Source organism: Lepisosteus platostomus, chromosome 12 (genome assembly GCF_059453375.1).
Source record: "Lepisosteus platostomus isolate fLepPlt1 chromosome 12, fLepPlt1.hap1, whole genome shotgun sequence".
Classification (NCBI taxonomy): Eukaryota; Metazoa; Chordata; class Actinopteri; order Semionotiformes; family Lepisosteidae; genus Lepisosteus; species Lepisosteus platostomus.
Window position 1 is genome coordinate 13,051,442 of NC_142622.1, and position 23,338 is coordinate 13,074,779.

Below are 23,338 nucleotides of genomic sequence, written 5' to 3' on the forward strand. Positions count from 1 at the left end.
GTTAGAATTTTTGGCTCTCTTTGTTTAGGATGGAAATATACAGGATGTATTTGGCACTTTTCCCTCAAATTTCCACTGTCACATTTTGAGTCTATTTTTGTGCTTGGTTTTTGTTTTTGTGTTGTTTTTATTTTTCTAAATTGTCATATGTGATAATATTTATTTTAAGCATCTGAAAAAAATAACAAAACCTCGATAAACTAATGTAAACAAGATTAAGCTGATGTGTTTTTGGCTAGTGCCCTGTTTAATATTTCACTTTAATCATGCTGATCTGAAATTTAAAAAGCATTAGCTTATGGTCTGGCAGTCTTGTGAATTCCCATTGGCCATCCTTCAATCCAAAGCCTGCTGTAAATCCTTTAAATCTTTGCCTTAGCAGATCCCTCAAACAAAGTGACAATAACAAACAGATATTCTATGAGTGAAAAATTAATCAAATTTGATTGAAAAAAATCTATTTAACATATTTGTGTTTTTTACTCCCAGTGCTGTGTAAAAAAACATGCCTACTGTTCTTGTTCTCTTTTTATAATATAATATTCCCATAGTAATTTATTGACCTATGGTATACAGTCATTTCTTAGAAATGCCCCTGTAAAATATTTGATTTATTTTGTTTCAGTTTTTTTTTTATAATTGTGCCGAAACTGCATTTAAATGCTTAAAGTTGAATGCATGGTTGGTTCTCAATACCTTTAGGTGACAAGAGCTGAACTGTGAAAGACTGATGGTGAATCTTTAACACAGATTCATAAAGAAATGTTCTAAAGAAAACCACTGGTTTCTGATGCCTTTCATTTCATTTGTTTCCATTACCTGTCAAAGAGGTTTAGAATGAGTGCCAACAGGCTTTGATGTTCCAGGGCCTTTGTCAGCCTGATTGAACTTCTGCAGACTGTATTGATACCATTCACATCTTTTTTAAACTTCTTGGGTTGACCAAAGGCATCATGTGCTTCAGGAGGAAAACCTAGGGTATTCTCAGATTGACTTTGATTGAGCCCTCATTGATGACCTCTGAAAAAGGACCATTGGTTTAAAACCACGGGAAACCCCTGTTCTTTGGTATTCAGCCAGAATATGTAGAGACTATTACTTCTCTTTTGGAAAAGATACCTTGACAAGAATTTATATAAAAATATTTTTAACATGGGGGATGCTGAGAAGTGACCGCAGCAAGTGCTTGGTGGTTGCTCACTGAATTCAGTATTCAGTAATTCCCTTGAAATGAATTCGGTTTTTCAAGCATGTAGTGAAAATTATTACTTTGACTTTTGCAGTAGCCAACTAAGAGATCAGCCAAGCATTTGTGCCAGATGACCCTAGTTCTAATTCAATCTGTGATTTATTAAAAGAGCATTGAGTGGGAGCTGTGTTTTTTTCAGTGTGAAATTACCTTAGTCTTTTTTTACCCCTAAAACAGTAATGTCAACAAACAAAATACAGCCCACTGAATCAAACGTTTAGGGTAGGTTCTTTATGTGCACCAGTTTGCTACGTTATTTTTCCTTGTACTGTATATTCAAGGTTTTTTTACTTTTGTAACAAATCAATAGATCCTAATTAAATGTTGACCAGAGGTATTTTAGTACCATGTACAGATGTACTTAACTGTTCATTATATCAAGGGAAATATAGCAACTTGTGATAAAAGTAAATATCAGTCTAAACTGATTTATTTTCAAAAGCTTAAGCTTATGATAGCTTTGACTTCATAAACAGAGGATGAGAAATGTATTGTGGTGGTGCTTAAAAAGATAGTGAATGTGAGAGAAGAAAGAGAGCACACTGCTATCTGCTTTGCAGTTGGAGAGCAGGCCATTACAAATGGGATGTGCAGCTCTCTCTAAGAGATGGTAGGTGGGACCTATTGGAGTCCCCAAAGCCAAGACTTTCAGAATGAGCATCACTATTGAGTAATGCTTCCATATGTCTGAGGTTTGTGAGTTTAAGATGAGTTTTCTTTTGCTCTTGGCTATGCTTTTTGAATTATGTCAGGCATAAGAAAGGAAGGAAATAGGCCTTGAATGACTTTGGATCAGAACAATAGTCTGTCTAGTTCAATTATATTTGATTATTTGCATAATAATAATGTACATTTAGAATGGAGCTGTATTAAGGGTCTTTATTCCTGCTTAATCAACAGCTTTTAATGCATGCTTGTATGTTTATAATGAAACAATTTAGGATGAAATTTCAAGTTTAAATTATATATGATAGAGTGAAGTCAGTTTTACAAATGTGAACATGAATCCATTGCATCCCTAAAGGGCAACTGCATATATTAAATCTTGGTTAAAAAATAAATTAATTGAATGGTTGAATGACGCACAAGATTGTGAACTTTGTGAAAATACTGTATAGTCTTCCTCTTGTTTCAAACCCCTGGTCTCGCCTTGGGCAAGGGCGAGAGTTTGTGCAAATTACGACGGGAAGTGGCCCTTCCTGCTCACTAGTCAATGTAATAACCAATGTAATGAGATGTATGAGATGTATACTGTACAAGGTGGTACAGTAGAAATTTCACCGCAGAAATGTTCCAGTGTGATCTGCATGCAGAGTTAATAAGTAAGTTGTATTTGTTGGCAAAACTGTCTCAAAGTCAAGAGGAATATTCCTATTGGATTAAAAGAGATGTATTCACAAGCTTGCTTGCTTACAATGTAATAGAGCCTCTTCACCTCACTGGAGGTTTGGTTGCCTCATTCTGAATCACAGAATATGACGCTGTTCATTCCTGGAAATTTCTTTTCTACTTTGTGATGTAAATTGGAGGTTTTACGTATTACCGTGTAGATTTTCATTGTGGTTTCAAATACATTCATTTATTCCAATTCTTTCTAACCCAGAAATAAAAAAGTAGCTTTGCTGTTACCCTTTTAATAGATTAATGTTGGAAGTCTGCCACTCCAGTCTGCAAACTACATGACTCAGATTGGCAGTAATTGTATGCCTCCTTCAGTGATGTTCTTCATTCAGTCTAAGCAATGATACTTGGTATTAGTTGTTATCAATAGGTTGGTCAACTATTTCTTGGATTAAGATGTGGTGAGACCCTGGATTTTTTAATTGATTGTCTTCTCAGATTGACACAGATAGCCTTGGTTGGTACTCAATGTGTGGGAACACAAATTATTGTGTTAAAGAATTTAGGGACTATGTTGATGTTGGTGTTTATGCAACAACAGCTGGAGCACAGGTCTCAAAATGCCAGCATGATCTTGTACATCACTGTTCACATAGACAAGTTGACTCTTGGTGTTAATGGCCTTTTGATTCCTTTACATAAACACAAGAAAAGCAGTTTTGTCCCGTTTTACCAATCTTAACAAGTCTTTAATGCTTTCATGACCTGCTGTATGCTCTGTCATTGCTAAATGAGGTGCAGAACGGCTAGTGACATTCCCAGAGTGCATTCGGTTAACCTTTTACTGATTTCTGGCATCACTGCGGCATAATTAAATTAAAATTGGAAAACCTGAGTGTTTTTTTTGTGCACACACTAGCCCTGTACATGCAAAGTCACAAACACATATGTTTAATCATTTAGCATTTACATAATTGTCTGGTATCTACTGTAGTATGCTTAATTTTGGACTTGTTTCAGTATAGTGTACATTTTCAAGTGAACGGATACAGTACATTGGTGCTTTAGATTTGTTTTTAATTCACTTTCATTAAATGTGTGAAATGATGCCTACTGCATGTGCATGTAATGTCTAAGTGTTGGGTTGATCAGGTCATGCCAAAGGGCCATGTTACAGGCAAATGAATGCTAAGTTTTAGCATTTGATCAGTACGGTCGGCCTGAGAATGGCTGAAAAGTGCCCATTATTAAAAACTAACATTGTTAGTTTCTAGTTGATCAGGGTATCAGCAGCAAGCTTTTTTCCGTATCCTTTTCTAGCTTCTCAGCCACACTGCTAGTCAAGCCACTGGGGCTGTTACAAATTTACCAGATGTTTATTTTTTAGCATATGATTATTTGTGTTTCAAACCTATCTTTTATAGGCTTTATGTTCCATAGTACATTTTACTTTTAACTTTAAAGGTTTTTTGCACATTCAGAGTCCCACACAAGACAGACAAACCAAATAGTACATACAGTAATTAGAAGTTATTGGAACTGTTAATATTTAACAGTTAAAACAGCCAAAAGATACAGTTAATCAGAAAAAAAAAACATTATAAAGGATCATTTTTAAACAGGATATAAAAACAGTGTCTCATCTTTTTGGTCGTCGTATTCCACAATCATCCCTGAGGCATGCGGGAAAGGAGTATTTCAGGAGACAGATTTAGCAGTGAAACATAGACTTGAGGTCATAACTGGAAACTCTTTAATAATAAAATAAATTAATTAATAGAATTAATTTATGATGGACAATAGGAAACACATCTTTACACAAAGTGTTACTCATATCTGGAACAGGTTTCTCAGCTAGATTATAAAGGCACACGGTCTGGGCTCATTCAGGACACACTTTTTGATGTTTTAGTCTTTTAATGTTTGACATTTTATTTCATTACTAAACTATTAAACAAGCAAAAGGGACAGAATGTATTTCTCTCATTTGCAACCCTTCTTATGTGTAGTATAATTTAAAACACACCTTTTGGTTATACTTTATTACACATTAATTTTCCTGTTTTATCTGGCTATCATACATAAATAGAAAATAGGGAGACACATTTGAGTATTTTGGAACACTTACATGTTTTTTGTAGTTTAACCATAATATTTTATATGGGCAATCAAATGCTTACCACTGTGTACTCTTTGACAATCATTACCGTGAACTAGTAGTTGTTTGTCTTATGTAAATTAAGGAAATGATAATGATTAGAAGATGTTAGGCAATTTATCAATGTTGCACAAGTTCCAGTAACCAAAACATCAGGAGTTGGTCTTGAGAATAGTGGAATAACTATTCCCTTCTCCCTAAACCTCTTCCAAATCAGGCTTAAAAATATTTTTGAAACTATGTGAAAATGAAAATGTTTTTTCCCTCCAATGGCTGTACAATAATACATTCATAAAACAAAAAAAAAAAACATTACATAGTTTTAGTAAATCAAATCATTCTTAAGACTTGATTCTTGTCTATTTTACAATATATGTATATTTTTTAAATACTTAAGCACATGCAGAATTAAATTATTCAAATTGTTTTACATGTTGATATAACATTTAAAATGATAGTTAAGATAATACTTTCTTAGATAAAAGTATTGAAAACCATCTGCAATGACTGGATAATGCTAGGATTTTGTTTATTAAAAGCAATCAAGTATCCATAAGAAGATATTCACGTCAACAAGCATTCTGTTATTTGTTGCTGAAGACTGTTGTGCACGACTTGCATGAAATTTAGTAATAATTAATACTGTTCATAATCTGAATAAGCAGTTTATATGATTGCAATATTTATTCAAGGACGTGCAGTATTGTGAAATTAATTATGTTATCTCACAGTTGCCTTGTTGCCAGGGGTATGTTGCAGAATGAGCCAATATGCTAGTTTCATTCCTTAATAGCAACAATATCCAGTTTTGAGGGATTATGTTCTAAATATATAGTAATGTATTATTTTTTGGAAGCTAAACAATTGAGGGGGTATTGTTTGGGTTCTGTTTTCCCTGCTAAAAACAATTGAGTTAAGCATTCCCACAGACAGTTCTTCCTCGCAAATTGAACACAAGCCTGATTTCTATCAGAAGCCATTTAGAATGTCTGATTCGGTACAGTGGGAATTTTGCTTAAATTATTTAAGTTTCCCAGACTGCTTCCAGTTGACCAAAATAGTATTATCCTTTGCACCTTGTGCCCCAGCATTCATGTGTGGAGCAGAGAAGGCTACAGCCTGCTGTTTCCTGTGTGATTTTGTCCTCTGACAGGTTGTGTCCCAAAGGTAGAGCAGGATATAAAAACAATGGTCCTTATCAGGGGCACTAGTGACCTCAGCATAAGACCCTGTTATTCCTATGTTTTCTTTGTAAATTTGGTCAGATATCTGGTGAGAAAAGGGGGACAGTTTGGTGGTTTGCCTGACTTACATGTTTTATTGTTTGTTTTTAACTCTTAGCACCGCCATACTTTATCCTAAACACAGAACAGTTCTAATTCCCGCGACAACATTCAGCACGTTATTTTTTAATAAACGTAATTTTTTATGTTTTCCCCTTTTTTCCATAGTAGCTATTGAAGTAAACATTTAAAAATGTTCTTCCACAGAGATTTTGTTTTCATTTATGTAGTATGCATTATTTATTTCCATAGATTAATACACAGGGAGATGTGTAAATAGGATTTACATAGCGTATTGAATGTTTAGAGTGTACTGATAACGATATCAGCTTATTTCTTTGTACTCTCTGTAAATCAAAGGAGATGAAACTGTAACATGAATCGCATTTGGGAGATACTTATGTGGTTTTTACACAACAGAAAGAAGAATTAAACAAAAAAAATTCAGTTTGAAATAAGCATCTGTAAACTGCTTAGGCTAATTAAAGAATTAAAGTAACTTGTATGGTGTAACATAGGCTGTTGAACACTTTATTGTGTGGCTGAAGGCTCACCTGTAAAAAAAGAACATTCTATTCAAAACAATAGCCAGTGACCTTTGTATCTGAAAGTGGTTCAATTTATTTGTCTGAATATGCTTTAACTTCTCTTAGGTTAATTTTATGACTTTGAAAGTATATGCATCTTAGAGTGGTACAGTATGTTTTATTCACACTCAATAAGATGTGCATTGTTCCGTCTATGTTTTAACCAAAAAGAGACAATCCCTAAAGATATCTAGCTGTGCACTGCAACTGTAGAAAGGTATTATTCATCCATTTGCTGTAGGTGAGTGGAATGATCCCTCATTGAAAACCAGAATGTTGATCTCGCAGGCACTTCCAAAACAGCCTCATAATATTCTCCTGTTTCTTTCACATTATAATCTGTATATCCAGGGATTGAAGCCAAATGCAAGTCATTTCTGTCTAGTAAGTTAACAAGGTTTGGACTCAAAAGCCTGACAGCTAAAAACAATCTCACAGCAGATTGCCAGAACTGCCAAATGGTATGCAATGTAATGTAAAAATTGTGTAATCTTCTGCCCCGAAAACACCAAAAATATTTTTACATTTTAATTACTTTCAGGTGCTGTTTGTTGTCAGTTAGGAAGATACTAGTTACACACTGACTGGGAAGACTTTCCTAGTTGTGCCACAGATTGAGAACAGTTCTGCCCTGTTGCCAGAAAGTCACACTGGGTTTCATATTCCACTGCATCTAAACATTAGAACTGAGAACTTTTTGCTTGTTGTGGAATCATAACCCTTTTTAATAACCTCTTCAGTTTTTATCACTAAGATCAGACCATTTCAGGCCTGAAAGCTTGCCTGCCACATTAAAGAGTCTTTCGCAGGTGGAGATGTGGCAGGTATAACTAGGTGCTTGCTGGGCTAAACAAGAGGACTCCTTCTGTTTTCCTTGCCAATTAGCCAGAGAATCAGATTCTTCTGAACCTGGCTTAGGTAGTTTGTTACAGTATTTCAGAAGATACAACTGTGGTGATGATACTGCTGCAGATTTTGGTGGAGCAGTTTAGGTGAGACGAGTTTGCATGATGTGAACCCCCCATTCAAACAGTAACATAGCTGGCAGTGATTATTTTGTCTCCCTTGACTTGTAGCGTCCCTCTAATAACCCTTTCGCCAATGGCCTGTCTTATTTGACCAACTCCAAGCCATCTTTAATAATCTTCTGTAAGCTGTGAGCGAAACAGAGACTATGTTTGTGTGAAAAGTAATTCATAATAACATACAGTAACTGTGTCTTTCCGGGATTAGGATTTGCGACCCTTGATATAGGGAGTGTGTCAAGTTATGTTTTCAAATGCTGCCAAGTTCAGTATAGAAAAAAATAATAAGTGTTCCATGTGCATGCTAAAGTTAAGCAAAACATGCTTGTGTCCTGAGCTACTGGTCAAAAGTAATTTAAACTTCAGTGTGGCTGTTCCAATTGAAGACCTTTTGGTCTTCAGTGTGGCTGTTCCTATTGAAGACCTTTTGCTATTATCTGAAAAGCAGGAGCATTCTTCTTCTAAGAAGTCTTGAATTCACCTCTTTTTATGTTAAATTCTAAATTGTAGCTTCTAGGTCTATAGAAGGAAATGCTTAAAGAAGGAGTATACAATGAAAAGGTGTACAATAAGGATATATATATACTGTATATATACATCTCTGTAAAGATAGTGTATTTAGAAAAAAAAAACTATTGAAAATAATAAGAGTAAAATGTTGGTATTTTCTCTGACTTTGTTGTAGTGAGAAACTTGGCCTCGCTCACTGAAATACTGTGGGCGAGTCTTTGCCCTTGAGGTGGAAAGATGAACAGATCTGGTCCATAAAGCCACTAACCTTGTTTTATTTCTGTGAAAGAAGTTGCTGATTCTATTTGTAAGCACTTTAAACCCCATAGCAGAAGTCAGCAGTCCGAGCAAGCTAAGCAATAAACCATTACGTTTTTTTAGATACCCAGGGCGGACGAATCCCTCCTTCTGCCTTACTGTGTCAGAATACTGCTCTGTGCTGTTTATCAACCAAATGTATGTACTGGTTTTAAGCTTCACTGGCTAGGACAGATTATTTAATTTCCAAGCCCCCGCTCACTCATTTCTTTTCCAAAATATGATAGATGGTTTGACTGGAATAAAAATGAAAAACAGACTCATTAAAAAAGCAAGATGTGACTGACATGCAATATTTTTTCAAGCCAATTGAATTTTCTCAGTGCATTTCTGTCTGTCTCCTCCTCCAGAAATAAATAAGGCTTAAAATAGTTTGTGCTAAACCCTTCTTTTTTGTTATGTACTTTTCACTGAAATCTTGAGTAAAGCTCTTGTCGTTTTTTTTCACTTTATTTTCTGACCAAAGTGGAAAAAAAGGTTGTTGGTGCAACATTTATTTTTTAAGTATTTTCCAAATTTGTTGCTTTTTTTGTTCCTGTTTCATTGTGCTTTTGCTTCATTCCTTTTGGTCTATGGGTTTTGTCTCCAAAACAAGATTTAGAATTACATTTTTCTGATCCTGATAAATCAAAGTGTTTTTATATTGTTGCAACCTCTTGTTCTCATATTTCAGTTCTTGGCTTTTTATCTACAGATCAAACAGTCACAGGGATACTTTTTGCCATGGGTTTTGTAGAAAAAGTAATTTCCATTGCAGGAGCTAGTATTTCATTTGAGATAATAGTAGTAATCATTTTTGCTAATGACAGCAACATAGCTTGTAGATCAAAACAAACTGTACACAGAAAATAAAGTAACAAGACTGTGCACATTTAAAAGTCAAAATATGATAAACTGAACATAAAAGAAATTTATGAAAAAATGCGTTTAAGTGTAAATTTAGAAAATATTTTCTTCTCATTTGAACAGTTTTGCAAGTGCATTTCTTATATCTTGTTTCTGAAACATGCTTATCTATAAATAAGAGCAAAATCTGTAACTTGTAGATGTCAAGATATGTAAGAGTATGTAAATAAAATTCTAGAAAAAATTTACAAAAGCCCACTTGGCAGTTAAGTTCACATTATAAGCCATACTAAAACCTAGATTTTGCTTCTTAAAAACATCGAGATATTTGAGATATATTTTTCACCATCAGTCACCAGGTTTTAACTTTTATGCTTCTGTGTTTTTATGGGGTCTATGGATAGACTTTATCGTGATTACATTAAATATAGAAAGTAAAAATTTCTAAGAATGATGTTAAATCATTTAGGATGCTTTGGATTCCGTTTATTTAAAATTGTTTTTTGAAGAGATGGGAGCTTTAATTCAGACTCGTCATTTGTGGAAAAGAGAAATATTTCGCAAGTGTTAAAAGCAGTAAAGGATATATTCTTAATTAAAAAGCCAACCTCCCAGGTTTTTCTTCCTGACATGTCTCTTTACATGCTGTGCCAGTACAGATCAGTAGCAGATTACACTGTAATTAGATGATTATCTTTTAAAGGAGACTGTCAAGTCATGCAAGAAAATGGGGAGGCATTGAAGTGCAAGATGCAGTAACAATAAACATGAAGTTTGGGATTTGTATAAAAGTATAAAATGCTACATAGCCCTGCTTTAAGTTAAAACTTTGATCCACCCCCACTTCACACAATTCAGACTTGTTGCATGATGGCAGATTTCTGTTTGTGGAGGCTTCTGGTGTCTCCTTAATCAAAGCTGGATTCGGGTACTGGGCTTGGGATTTGAAATTAGTAGGTGGGCTGAAGTTTTCATTGTATCCCATCTGTTTGAAAAACAAAATATATAGCTCATTTATGAAACTGAGTGATTGTAAACATGAAACAATTTCTTGATTTTGATAAACCCCATGTGTAAATGTGTGTCCGAGGTTTTTTAATTGGATTTCCCATCTTTCCTTCTCTTTGGTTTGAAAAAACTGTCCATCCCCAGGGTAACCTTTACAGCTTACACATCCAAGTGCCTTTTATCATCACACTTAAACACGAATGCATTACAGATGTTAAGTCGTATAGCTTTGCTTTGCTTTGAGTGCCACATTAGCGATAACAGATTTTATAGTTAATGTAATTCACAGGGTGAAAGACATTTTAGCTAACTAATATTTTTTCCCCACTGAGGTTCAGATTAATAGTGCTGGCGCGAATATATTCTAAAAAGTATCCTCACTGGAGTATCTGATTGGATGGAAGTGTTTAAAACAGTATATAATGAGTAAAAAAAAATGTCAGAGACTGATTGTAGTCTTGCAGTCAAAGACATGTTGAGAAACATAAAAAGTAATACGAAAAAATACTGATCAATTGTTGTATGTATTACATGTAACAGAAAAATGTATAATTTTGGTTCACCTACTGAGATGTTAGTTCCAGTGCAGCCAGATTTACCAGCTGCTGTGTCTTTTTTTCCCGTTATTGAATCATATATAAAAACAGTGGGAATCTCTGTATCCCTTGGTCTACAAGCACAGCATTTGCTTTTATTACCACCATCATAAAAACTTGGCTCATGGTGGAAGGGAAAAATGTACTTTTTACTGTTCCTTGGAGGCTCAGTGAAACATTGGATGAAAGTGAAAACGTGTAAATAAATAACTAAACCAGTTTTTGCAGAAATATCAGATACCTAGAGAAATGGGTTTCCTGTGATGCTATTGTATTCTATTGCACTTCAGTATTTTTCCATAGCATTTTATATAGGGAGTTTCAAAAGAAGATGTTTCTAAGCTTTCATGTCTTTGAACCCATTTCTTCAGAAATGCTGCTTTGATGTATGCTTGTGTTCCAAAATATGAGAATGAGCAAATGCTCTGTGTTGAGGTAAGATTTATGTAGCCCCTGAATAAATTGCTAAAATGTTTATTATTAGTGTATATTGCATGAATACAAAGAAAATTGTTTGTGCCAAATGCGGTTAAGTTTCTGCCCTTACATCTACATGTACGACATGTCACAGATAAGCATCCCATGCTTACAACTTGTATATGATATTAGAGTAAATATGTTTTATGTAAGATTTACTTAGCTTCAGAATATGAGTCTGTTTTCTGTAGTAAATGGCATTTCAAAGGTTTGGAAAGAAAAAAACACAGTAGGAGATAGATACAGCAAGTTGGTGAACATACTGTTGCTCATTTTGTCATTTTCAGACCTTGTTTTATTAAATATTTTTTTACCTGATCACTTAACGGTCCTCTTTAAACAAAATTCCCACTCCTTGAACCATTTTATAGACAGATGTTATCCTCTTTCGCCGCAGTCGAACTGGGGAGAAGATTTTCTATTCTGAAGAAATCAGCTTTTGGTGCATGAAATATGTGCAGTAGTGAATTCTGCAGATTTCAAATTACAAACACCTTTCAGTTGGCAGCCATAAAAAAGCAATCACGACACTGGAAAAACAGTAATTTCTTTCAGTAATATACATTACAAAGCTTTATTTTAAGGCTTGCCTTCTCACTGAAACACAGAAATTGTTTTGACTTGTGGATACTCAACTTAGATTGCTTATTGGAGAGAATCCATATGTATTTGCTTCTTGATAAACCTAAGCCTTTATGTTCCAAAACCTTGGAGTAAATTTTACAAGGAACATTAAAATCTACCTCCCTTTTCTTCCACATTCTGAACGCCTTTCATTGCTTTTCAAAATGCTCTACAAATGTTGCATCCATTATCCATCCAGTCCATCAGTCCAGTTCAAAATCACGTCAGCGTTCTGAATGGTTGTTGGAGACATTTTTGTGCATCTGCATTTGCTAACAAGTCAAAAGTGTTACACCTGGAATGGACTGAAGTTTTGTCTGAAGGCATCTTCCTGTGTTTTAATAGCACCAATCACTAAGGAATTACATGTTTATTTGGTGTGGTTAGCCTGCTGTAGTTTTTTACTGGCTTGTACACAACAAAAGAAAATAAAAAAAGCATTTACATGAAACATGCCAACTCCTTTTCCTTTAATAAATCCATTTTTGTCACATGTTGTAACACTTTCTTGTTAACACTAAGATGATATAAACACAAAAAACAATAAAGGCTAACAAATCATCCTTTAATTATATTGTGCTGAAGCAGGCCTTATGAAATCCTCTGGTGGGCTTTGTACAGCCTGTGGGCAATAATTTGTGCCTATAAAGACCCCAAGTCTAGATATTTCCAACAGTGTTCAGACAGATAACAAAAAGAACACTCAGGATAGTTCTCACCTGGTAGTTCTTTCTGTTTTAAGAAACTAAAATATCACCATACTGTACCTCAATATGTAATTAACACCAGGAATAAAGCTCTGTGCGGCAACAACCTTCACTTTAAATAATTAAGCAATTATTTACCTTCGTCATCTAATTATGTTTTAGAAAAGTCTTGCTGGGCTAGTCGTTTAGACAGTTTAAAGGAGACAACCTGCTCCAGTTTGTGCTGATGTTACAGTATTTAAATATTTAAATGTTAATGTGTTGTCATTACTGGTATTGTTAATTCAGTGTTATCTGGTAAATGTGTGTGTATGTACAGTATATATACTGTACTTAAATAAATAACTTGTAAGATAGTGTAGCTGTTCTACAACATTATCCTTAAGATATAATAAACACATTTTGGTAATTATTCATTCTAACTTATTTTAATCTTATGCACTGGGATATTTAGTTGAATGTTTTTTTTTTATTCTTAGCCAAGATTTAAGGTTCTGTGATTGGGCTTCATCAGAGGAGTAACAGCTGTATTACAGGCAAAAAAACAAAAAAACTTGAGAGCATTTTGAATTTCCCTCTGTGATTTCTTAAGAATTTCATTAGGAATACAATTATTGCAAAGGAGAAAAGATTACATACTCGTACCATTGTATGACCTGACCAATTCTTTTCAAAATGCTCCAATTGAAACAAAAGACAAATCTTTCCCAATTTAATAGAGCTAGCTCCAGTTAACAGTGTCAGAATAAAAGGCAATGGCTTGTGCATTTGGTAGTTTTCATTAGTTTCTTTATTGAGTGATTATATGTTTTAACACTTCACATATTCCAATATATTTGAAAGAGGATATTCTGGAAATCCACATAGTACTCTGAAGATATTTTATTTACATTAGACAGAAGGATTTAGAATGGTTCTTAATTTTGGCAACAGATTAAGGTGGTGAGCAAATTTTACAGAAAATGAAAACAATCTTCTAGCTAGAGGCAATACACCACTTTTTTTGTGACATGTAAAAGCTCAGTAAAATAGTAAAAACATTTTGCAGTTGTAATGCCATTTAAGCTTAAAGATGCATGAAAATGAATTTTGAAGAAGAGATTTTCACTTCAGACATATAGTATACTCTTACAAATACACTGAGCAAATTTATCCCTGCCTATAGAATTTAATATTTTTTTCTTTAACCATCCATCATTTGTTTTAAGGGGTGTAAAGTAAGAACTGAGAAGGCATGGTGAATAATATTCAGAATTGTACGATTTGAAGTCCTAATTGTGACCTAAATTAAAGTGAAAACTATTATTACACTAATATCACTAATGTGATGGATTTGTGACTTGATATTTGTAGATTTTTTGTTATTTATAAAAAGCCCAAAATAAATCAAGGGCATCTGGAGAAGGTGTCAAAAAAATGTGCCACCCCTTTACAGTTTGATTTCAGCATTATCCTGGCACACTGTATAGTATGTCAAAGAATGGTGCTACTCCAAACCTAAGGTATGGACATTTCTGTGAACAACAAGATAAGAAGCTCCCATCTGTGTTTGTTTTCTCTGGGTGCCAGTCATATTATGGCTAAACACAATCCTTAATGCTCAGTTCAATCTGGGGAAGTGATCTCAGATAGGGGTTTTAGTGGGACAGATTTCCAAAAGATAAGATCGGCTAAAATCTGGATGTTGAATGTTTTTGGAGGCGGCTTAATTTCTGTGCAAAAAGAAAACGAATAAAACAAAGGCAACAATCTCTTAGTCTAGCCAGTAAATCCCACAAATACCCATCCTGTGTCCACCTACTTTAACATGGTTAGTAACATGGTTTGAACCAGTTATAGGGTTATGAATATTATACACAATTCAAAAACTGCATATTTAAATTAATTTTTAAGATGAAAAGTCCCCAGTTGCTTGACAAGTTCATTTAGATTTGAATATCAGCATTTAAATTACGTTTTATTCTGGATTATTGATATGTATGAGAAGAATAAAAAGAGCATTGACAATATTAAATATGCATAAAACTGGGAGTGATACTCTCTAACCAGTTTACTAAAAAAGGACATTTACAACGATGGGGACATGAGCAAGGCTTAGATCAAAAAGGACCCCAAGGTTCCTCACCTGAGTAGATTCTAGGACCGTCAATCACCATAACTCCTCTCTTCTCAGACTTCAAAATGTTTTATTGCATCTACTTTTTAACCTCGTCTGAGCAGTTGTCTGTGACAACTGGCAGAAGACTATCAGGTCCTGGTGATCTGCTTATTTTAAGTGCTTCAAAGCACTTTCTTGTTAATCTACCACACTTCCCTGTAGTTTATTACAGATCAATAAAAAATATTAGTTAAAATTATGGACAGGGTAAAATTCAGAAAGAGTTACACATTTAATTTCCTAATGTATTGGAAAGGAGCATGTTTTTCTCATCTGCTTTTAAAGAATTGCTTTGTTGAAATACTTGTAAATATCTTGGCTACAAATTATTTAGATTTTGTAAGGAGTTGAGAATGAGTGTGCGATTTGTAGCTGAGTGGCAAAGAATTAAGCAAAAATAACATCTTATTTTTTTGTTTCTTTCAGTGTGATACATGTGTAATACAGAATACAATTCTGGACATGCTGGAAATTAATTTGTATGTTAGTAGAGACCCTAATGTGTAATTAGAGTTACTACATTAGAGTAGTAATACTTAGTAAGTAGTAACTTCTTAGTAAGCTCTAATCTTCTGACTACACAATGACAGTCCAGGGTCAAAAATATCATCTTCACCATATTACCACTACCACCATTATGATTTTCTAACTTTTAAGGGTTTAATTCCATCACCATGAGCTATGGTTCATGCCGAACTTGTTAACTTAATGCATTATTTGTGTTAAGTACTGATCTGCATAACTTCAGTCTTATCACAGTTACATCCATGTCTCAATACCCAATGGTCAGAAACCTGTGCTAAACACCTGTGCAGTACTATTTGACTTAGTGTGCAGGTAAACAGCACTTGATAATAGTCAGATAAAGTATGGTGTCATCAACATTTTTAAATCGAACCCTTTAATAGAGATAACCATTCGGTGATAGTCAAGTGTCAATCTGTAATAATAATGACATTTTATAAAGAACCTTTTGTGGTACCTCATTTCAGGATAAGGTATAATTAAATAAATAAGTATATAGAAATACATTTAAACAGTAAGTTAATTAAAATTTAGAATTAATTAAATGCCAACTAACGTGCAAGGTGTGGGTTAGGCCTGGAGATCATTCTGCTGTCTTGTAGAACAACAGAGCAAATAAATACTAAATCATATATTATATAGCAATATATAGTAAACCATGAGAATCCCTAAATCATTTTATGTACAGTATGGTCTAATAAAATATTATGTATAGGTGAAGAAGAATATTAAGTGACTCAGAATCAGCAGCTGTCAGCAAGACTTTAAGAACCTTAACAAGAGCTGTTTCATTACTGTACCTAAACCCTGACTGGAAAAGTTCAAGCGGCTTATTAGATGAAAGATGCATTGTAATAGGGTCGCAATCACACATTACTTAATTTTTCCTAAAAAGAACACCTTGGAGATATGTTATAACGTTAAGTCATTAATGACTAGCTTTTATTATAAATGTTACAGCAGCAGACTTTAAATATGGTGTTTCAAACCCAGATATCAGGGAGTCATTGATAGACTGTAGAGTTATATGATTTGCTTTGTCCAGGCCGTGATGATGCAGTATCCTATGGAACATCTGACGTTGCTTTTTCATCTACACTTTAACATTGAACCAGCCTTTCCATCACGTTGATAAAGGTTTACTTTGGTCTCATCTGTTCATAAAACGTCATTCTGCAACTCCCCTTTATGACAAAAACTCTGACACATGGTGGAGGTAATGCCATGGCCTAGACAAGCAAAGCCGGGCTCTGGAAAAGGTTCACTTGTCTGTGTTGATGATCTTACTAACAGGAGCAGCAGCAGAATGAATTCCGAGGTTTTCAGAAACATTTGTCTGCGAATGCAGAGGAAAATACTTCCATACTTATTATATGTTCCGTACAGTCAAAGAAACCAAGAAGATCACCAGATAAAAAAACATGGAAAATCTTAATTTCCAGTTGACCATGCATTGTACAGTACATGTAGAAGAAACAAAGTGAAGTCTGAAATTCCCAGGAATATGCAACAGCTCAAAGCAGCTCTGGCAACGAATCTCAAATGACTCCACAGAGGCTTTGGTATGCTCAGTGGGTTGCAGACTTCATGCAGTTATTACCTTAAAGGGATGTGCAATCAAATACTTATAGACTTAATTTTTCCATACAAATTACTTTAAATAAGTAATTAAGCAATAAAGATGACTGTAAAACAAAAATGGCAGTTTTAACTTTTTTGTGTTGCAGTACTTTTGGAGGGCACTGTCACTGATGCTACTGACTATATTGAGTTACTACTTAGTGATGGTGCAAAAAAAAAGTACTTGCAGTGAATGTGTGTCACAGTACGTACAGTATGATAAATATAAAGTGAGTAAAGAATTTCAGTAATTTCAGATCTGTATTATTTCCGTGTAATTTTAAAAAGAACAATTCAGATGATCATAAAAACTGAAAGAGATACTTTTGTACCTGAATAATAACTTGCTTATTAATGCAGATTCCTAAGTTCTTCTTAGAAACTAGAATATGGTATTTTCAACACCCTTTGTTTGAATAAAACCTGTTTTACCTTTCCAAAACATAATTGTAAAAGGTTAAAGGAGCAAATATAGCAGAGTTACCATGGACATTGAACATAGGAGTTTACTTTGTTGTCCATTTATGCATAGTTTGGATAAAATCGTGCATGTAAACTCGTGTGAATGTATTATAATTCATACAAAAGAGACTAAAAAAAATATGCAATGTTTTTTTAAGAACAATCAAGCTAAACATTTAAAGAAGATTCAGATGTGTTTTCTCTCCCCCTTTTTCAAACAGTTGTCTTAATGCCTGCACCTACTGCAAAACTAAACATGCACGAGGGGACTTGGCAAGCTATCCAATAGAGGAGCTGGTAGAGAGAGCGCAACAGTCCTTTTTGGGTAAGTAACACAGAAAGGCGGTGCTCTTGATAATTTCTTAGGTGTTACATACAGTATAAAGCCATGGGTATGAATTATTTTACATTGATATTTCTGACTAGTTAAGCAAGAAAGTCATTGGATTGGACCAGCCAGTATATTGAATATATGAATACTATTATATTGTCTAGCTTGAGAAATGTTGTTATTGTGTAAATAATACTGAATTTGATTGGTAAAGGCCTGCCAATCAAAATCTAGGTAAATCTATTATCCTTGGTGTTGGACAATAAAAAAACACAATATCTAAACTACTTATGAAGACTGCTACCAACCTAGTATCTGGGCAAAAAAGGAGGAAATCTGTTTTTGTAATCGGTTGCAACCAATTGGGAATCATATCTCCCAGTCAATAAATGTTATCTTATAATCTGTTTATTCTCTTATTAGTAGTTGTTGATCTTTAATGCCATGTGTTGATGCAAAGTGTTATTTTTGTATTGCATATGATCATGGTTTAGACATAATGGTTAAGTTTATAAAGTAAGCTATTCATGTTTATCATGTTTAGAGCATAAACATCTAAGCTGATAAAAAGATTATTTCAAATTATGTTTATGAGCCATAGGCTACTTGTTAATCCTTTTTTTTCTCCTCCCAACCTTTGTTTATGCTAATACCTGCTAGTAAATATATGTAGATGAATGTTTTTTTCTTATTTTTATGTAGAACTGTAGTTAGGAGAAAGACCAGAAAACGTTCTTACTGTATAATAAGATGTTTTTCATGGCTTCTCTGCCCATTAAGTCATGGAAAGAGATTGAGTCCAACACCTGTTTTCATTTAATTTGAAACAAAACAATAAATGTTTATCAAATGTAATGGTGACCTAGAGTTGTCCTAGAACATCTGCATTTTCATATTATAAATCTGTAAATCTTTTTATTGTCATTACAAACTTGAATGGCCCTGCTGTATGAAATGTATTTCCCACATGCACATTCTTAACTGTATTATCAGGTTGACACAATCACTGTACATCAATATTTATCATGTTTTTAATGCATTCCATTATATGAAATTACTCAAAATGAATATTTATACATAAAAGAAAACATGATTTAAGACAGACTTATTCCCTATTGAATAATAAGGAATCCCCTTCTCACACCAATTATAGGCATCACTGTTAGACATTTAAATTTCCCTATACCATTTACTTTACTTCTTTACAGTTACTGCATTCAACTTCCACAATGAACAGATTTTTAGATTTTTTCCTATAAGCAATTTAATTGAATGGTAAAATATAATAGATACATTTTACCATAAAAATGTTTAGAATGTTTTATGGTTTTTCCACTGGCTAACATACAATGAAAGCATTAATTTAAAGTGACATTTCATAAAAGCATGCAAGCTACATTTTTTTTTACTTTTGATGCATGTTCGATAACATGAAAACAGAAGATAAAGAAATGGTATATATTATAAGCAGTAATCATAGCAAAGAAGCCGATAAATAATTTAATGAATGATAAAGAAAAACTTACCCAAGTTTATTTCTTTGTAAGTTTTTATTTTCTTTCATATTTTCTATAATATTGATTATTTTATTTTCATTTTAAGAGCAGGTCATAACAGCATACCTAAATATAGTGGCTTTAATTACTTTAAATATTGTTTTATAAAAATTGCATGCAGTGTGTAGTGTACAATGCCAAGTTTATTCATAATCCTCATTTTTTTTTATTTTACTTAACAAAATACTTAGAGGTGTGCATAAATGTGACCCTGTGTTTTCTGGAATTCAATTATGCATGATTAATATAATTTTTTTCTTTGAAATACTTTTAAGGTTATGGTATAACATTTTAGGAGCTTTAAGCCATGACATATTACCCAGTTTCTCACTCATTCTGTTATATGATATTTTTTAATTTCTATTTCCTTATAAAAGGAATAATCCTGGGAGTTACTCTCAAGTTTCATATTTGTACGGTGCTGCATTTTCAACAGAAAACAATAGACTAAGCAACAAGTACAGTGCAATGTGAATTCTATATTTCCATATTAGCAATTCATGATTCTATTCTATCTGCTGTATTTCCTGTCAGGCATTATTCATCTCTGTAAAATAAGAAATAAATAATAGTCCAGTTTTCAGTACTTCATCCAAGTGGCTGTCTTTTCAGTTGTTCAGATAGATTTGCTAGACAAGCTTACATTACCTACACTAGCCCACATTCAGTACATGAATGTTGTTTTGATTTTTCAGGAATGTGAGCAGATATGTTTCTTGCAGCAAAACGGTTGTTGTGAAAAACAAAGGTTACTGTTATGTCATCAATATAGAGCATTATCTTGTTGTATCATTTAAATCAAGAAATATACAAGAAACATATGACCTTCAAAACTGTCAGTGGGCAATTGGGCAAACACTGACTTGGTAACTGCATGGTTTTAATGCTAGCTTCTTAACTACATTTTAATGCATTGTTTTATGTACTGCATGGGAACAGCTGCTTTAGTTATGCAAAGCATTGGCAAATTGATTATGTTAAATGATGGTATGATGTCTACAGTGCAGTACAGTTTTTTTTAACTTCCTTTACGGTGGTTGTGACTCCTGAAAATGAGTGCAAGCAGATTTTGTCAAATTGTAATTCATTCCCTTTTTTTTACTGGATAGAGTACTGTATGTCAATTTGTTTTTCTTAACCTTTAGAATAAGATTTGTTTTTGGACGGAAGCTGGTTTGCTGAAAAGAAAAAACATCTGTTATTCTGATTATACCTTGTTGTAAAGGTCTCTATGATTTTTTCTGTTCATCCATTTTAATGTAATGTCTAACATGGAAAAAAAACAGTTTAAAGTGTAAAGTACCAAACCTGTAGGCTGAAAAATAGGTTTCAGAAGGATTTACTTTACCAGGAGTAAACAATCAAGCACACATAATTTGTAAAGGTCTGTGTATTTCAGTTACACCTTATATGACACAGCTGTAGAATAATAGTTGTTTGAAAAGAGCTTTTTATCTTAATATGTGAAGTGCTAAATGCACACATTCCATAAATTGAAATGATACGTTGTGTAGATCCTGTTGGAAGGGCATCAACTTTCTATTTTAAATATATAGCAAATTACTTTAAGCTTAGAAGAGTTGTCCCTGAATTGGCATTCAAGAGTCTATTCAAAATTTACAGTCATCAAAGGTCTGGTATATCACCATAGATTGACGTGGAAGATTGCTTTCGAATTACCTAGCAGTGTTTGAATAATGGAAAAGCAAAGAATGGTGTGAGAAGCAAATGTACTTTAAATTGCAGAAGTTCTGCTCTATTGGGAACCGAGAAATGAACAGCAATTATCACATCAGCACTGTAGATACAAAAAAGGGAATATAACAAAAAAAAATCAATATTTTGCAGTTGTTAGAGAATATAACTGTTAAGACAAAATTCTGGTTTGGCATAAGTAGTTGTAGTTTCATATTTTATATGGAGTGGGTGAGACACATTCACCATTATTATGTTGGAAGAAGATTGACCTGGAAAGCCACTTATGTTTTAAGTTTATTGAGATGGGATTCTCTGAGGTGCTTTAGCAGTTGAAGATTCAAATGTATTAAACACATTTTATCTAATTTTTCTGCATGTTTAGCCAGAAACAGGGGGAAAAATGATTGTTCTAGGTTATAATAAGTCAAAAAAACCGTTTTGTAACACTTTTGTAAAAACTTTGGCAAAGTCAGTGACACATGTTTTAGTTTTGGTCTGTCATTCTAGGATGATAATTCTTGTAATGCAAGAATGCAAAACTTTGTAATGCAAAACTCACTCTCCAGATATACAATATTGTTCTTTTATCATTCAATTAATGTTTGCTGTTTCTTTAAATATACATTACAATCATGTTAGTCATAGTGAGTGTTGTTCCATTTACTTAGTAAAAAGTTGGATTGTATAATACTGTATATATATATAAGTTGCTATCTGGAGTTGTCACACTCAGCAGTTTCTAACCTGTCAAGATGTTACAGTCAAATAGTCTGTCAATGATGGGCATAGTCTGGAAGACTCCACATCATGACATGTCTCCAAGATGGATGCTCCATCTTCATTTTCACTGCTAGTTCCACTGAATCAGAAATGCCAGGTCGGCAGGTTAACTGTAAAGGGTCAGTTAAACAATCATTGTTTGCAGACCAGATGACCACACATGGGGACCAGCTATGTATCAAAACAACCAAGTGAGATCCTGTGAACAGCACTTCACATAGCCTGGCCAGCAGTGCAAGTCTTCTTTAGTGATGACTCATGTTTTTGTGTGTAGAACACCCTGAATGACATCAATAAGTATGGTGCAGACATGCAGAATAATGTGTTAACTCTGTATGACAGATCAGTCGATGACTGTGTAGTCACTACAAATATCCACTCGCAGTAAATAGTGGCAAACTGGTTTTATAGTGCTAAATTGATGAAGCAGTGATGAAACCACTGTGGTTTTGTCAACTGATTTTATCTTTATTACTTTCAGTACTGGTATAACAGTGTTTGCTACAACTGATTTTTTTTCATCAATTATAGGGGAAAAACTCATCTTTGGTTTCCAAGTTGATCAATCGCTAAAGATATGCACAGGTTGATGCATGCAGTGTAGAATCATAGGTTCAAGTCTGAACTGTGTCACGAGTTAACTGTAATAGAGATTCCTCAAGTGATGGCTTGGCTTGCAGTTACCAGCAGGATTTGCTCAGTATCTGTGAGAAATGGATCTCCGGTTCTTATACTAAAAGAAAATGAGAATGCCGTTTTTGATGCCATTCTCAACTGCAAACATGCTATTAATTTCATGATTGGAAATTTATACGGCTGATATTTAATGGGATTTAAAAGTGTAGTGTATGCATCAAACACAATATAATTTAGTGATAACATGCTCCCATTCTGATTAGATTATACTTGTTGTGATGTCTTATTGTCCTTTGTGATGGGGAAACCGAATATTAATCTTATCTCCTCAATAACTAGTCATACTGATATTTGCCATGGTAGAAGCAGTTGGTGTCAAATAATGCAGCATTTGAGATTGCTGGTTTATTCAAATATGCTACTTATTTGTATATTTAGTACAATAAGAAGACTTGAAGTTTGTACTTCATTATTATTAAATTATACACGTATTCTAATGTAAATGCATTATTGCTATTAGTAGTAGTTGTTGTTTTATTGTTGTTTGTAACTGCAAACAAGAATTACTTAAATATTCACCAAAGTGATTTATTTTCTTAAGTAACATTTAAACAGCTATCCCAATTGCTTGTGTCCTAGAAACTGCCTTTTTAGTCATTTAAATTATTCAAATTACAGAATGAATAATTCCATCTCGCAAGGCTTTTTGCATAAATTTGATGATTTACCTTTCAAGACAGGTCCGTATAAATGCTCTGAATGTGCTGGTGGCAGTATTTTTATGCCATCTAGCAAATTAGAAGGCGATGGGAGGCAATATCTGACAGAAGGTATTGCTCCTCC

The 23,338-nt window shown here is 33.8% G+C and overlaps 1 protein-coding gene across 5 annotated transcripts in view; it reads left to right on the plus strand.

Annotated features, from left to right (window-relative positions):
* The window catches only part of cdkal1 (CDK5 regulatory subunit associated protein 1-like 1), a 431,336-nt gene that overhangs the window by 146,028 nt on the left and 261,970 nt on the right, over positions 1-23,338 (plus strand). For all 5 annotated transcript variants that reach the window (XM_088601024.1, XM_088601020.1, XM_088601022.1 and 2 more), the window contains one exon: positions 17,716-17,819. In XM_088601024.1, coding sequence (XP_088457150.1) covers positions 17,716-17,819 — 104 coding nt within the window. The remainder of the gene's footprint in view (positions 1-17,715; positions 17,820-23,338) is intronic.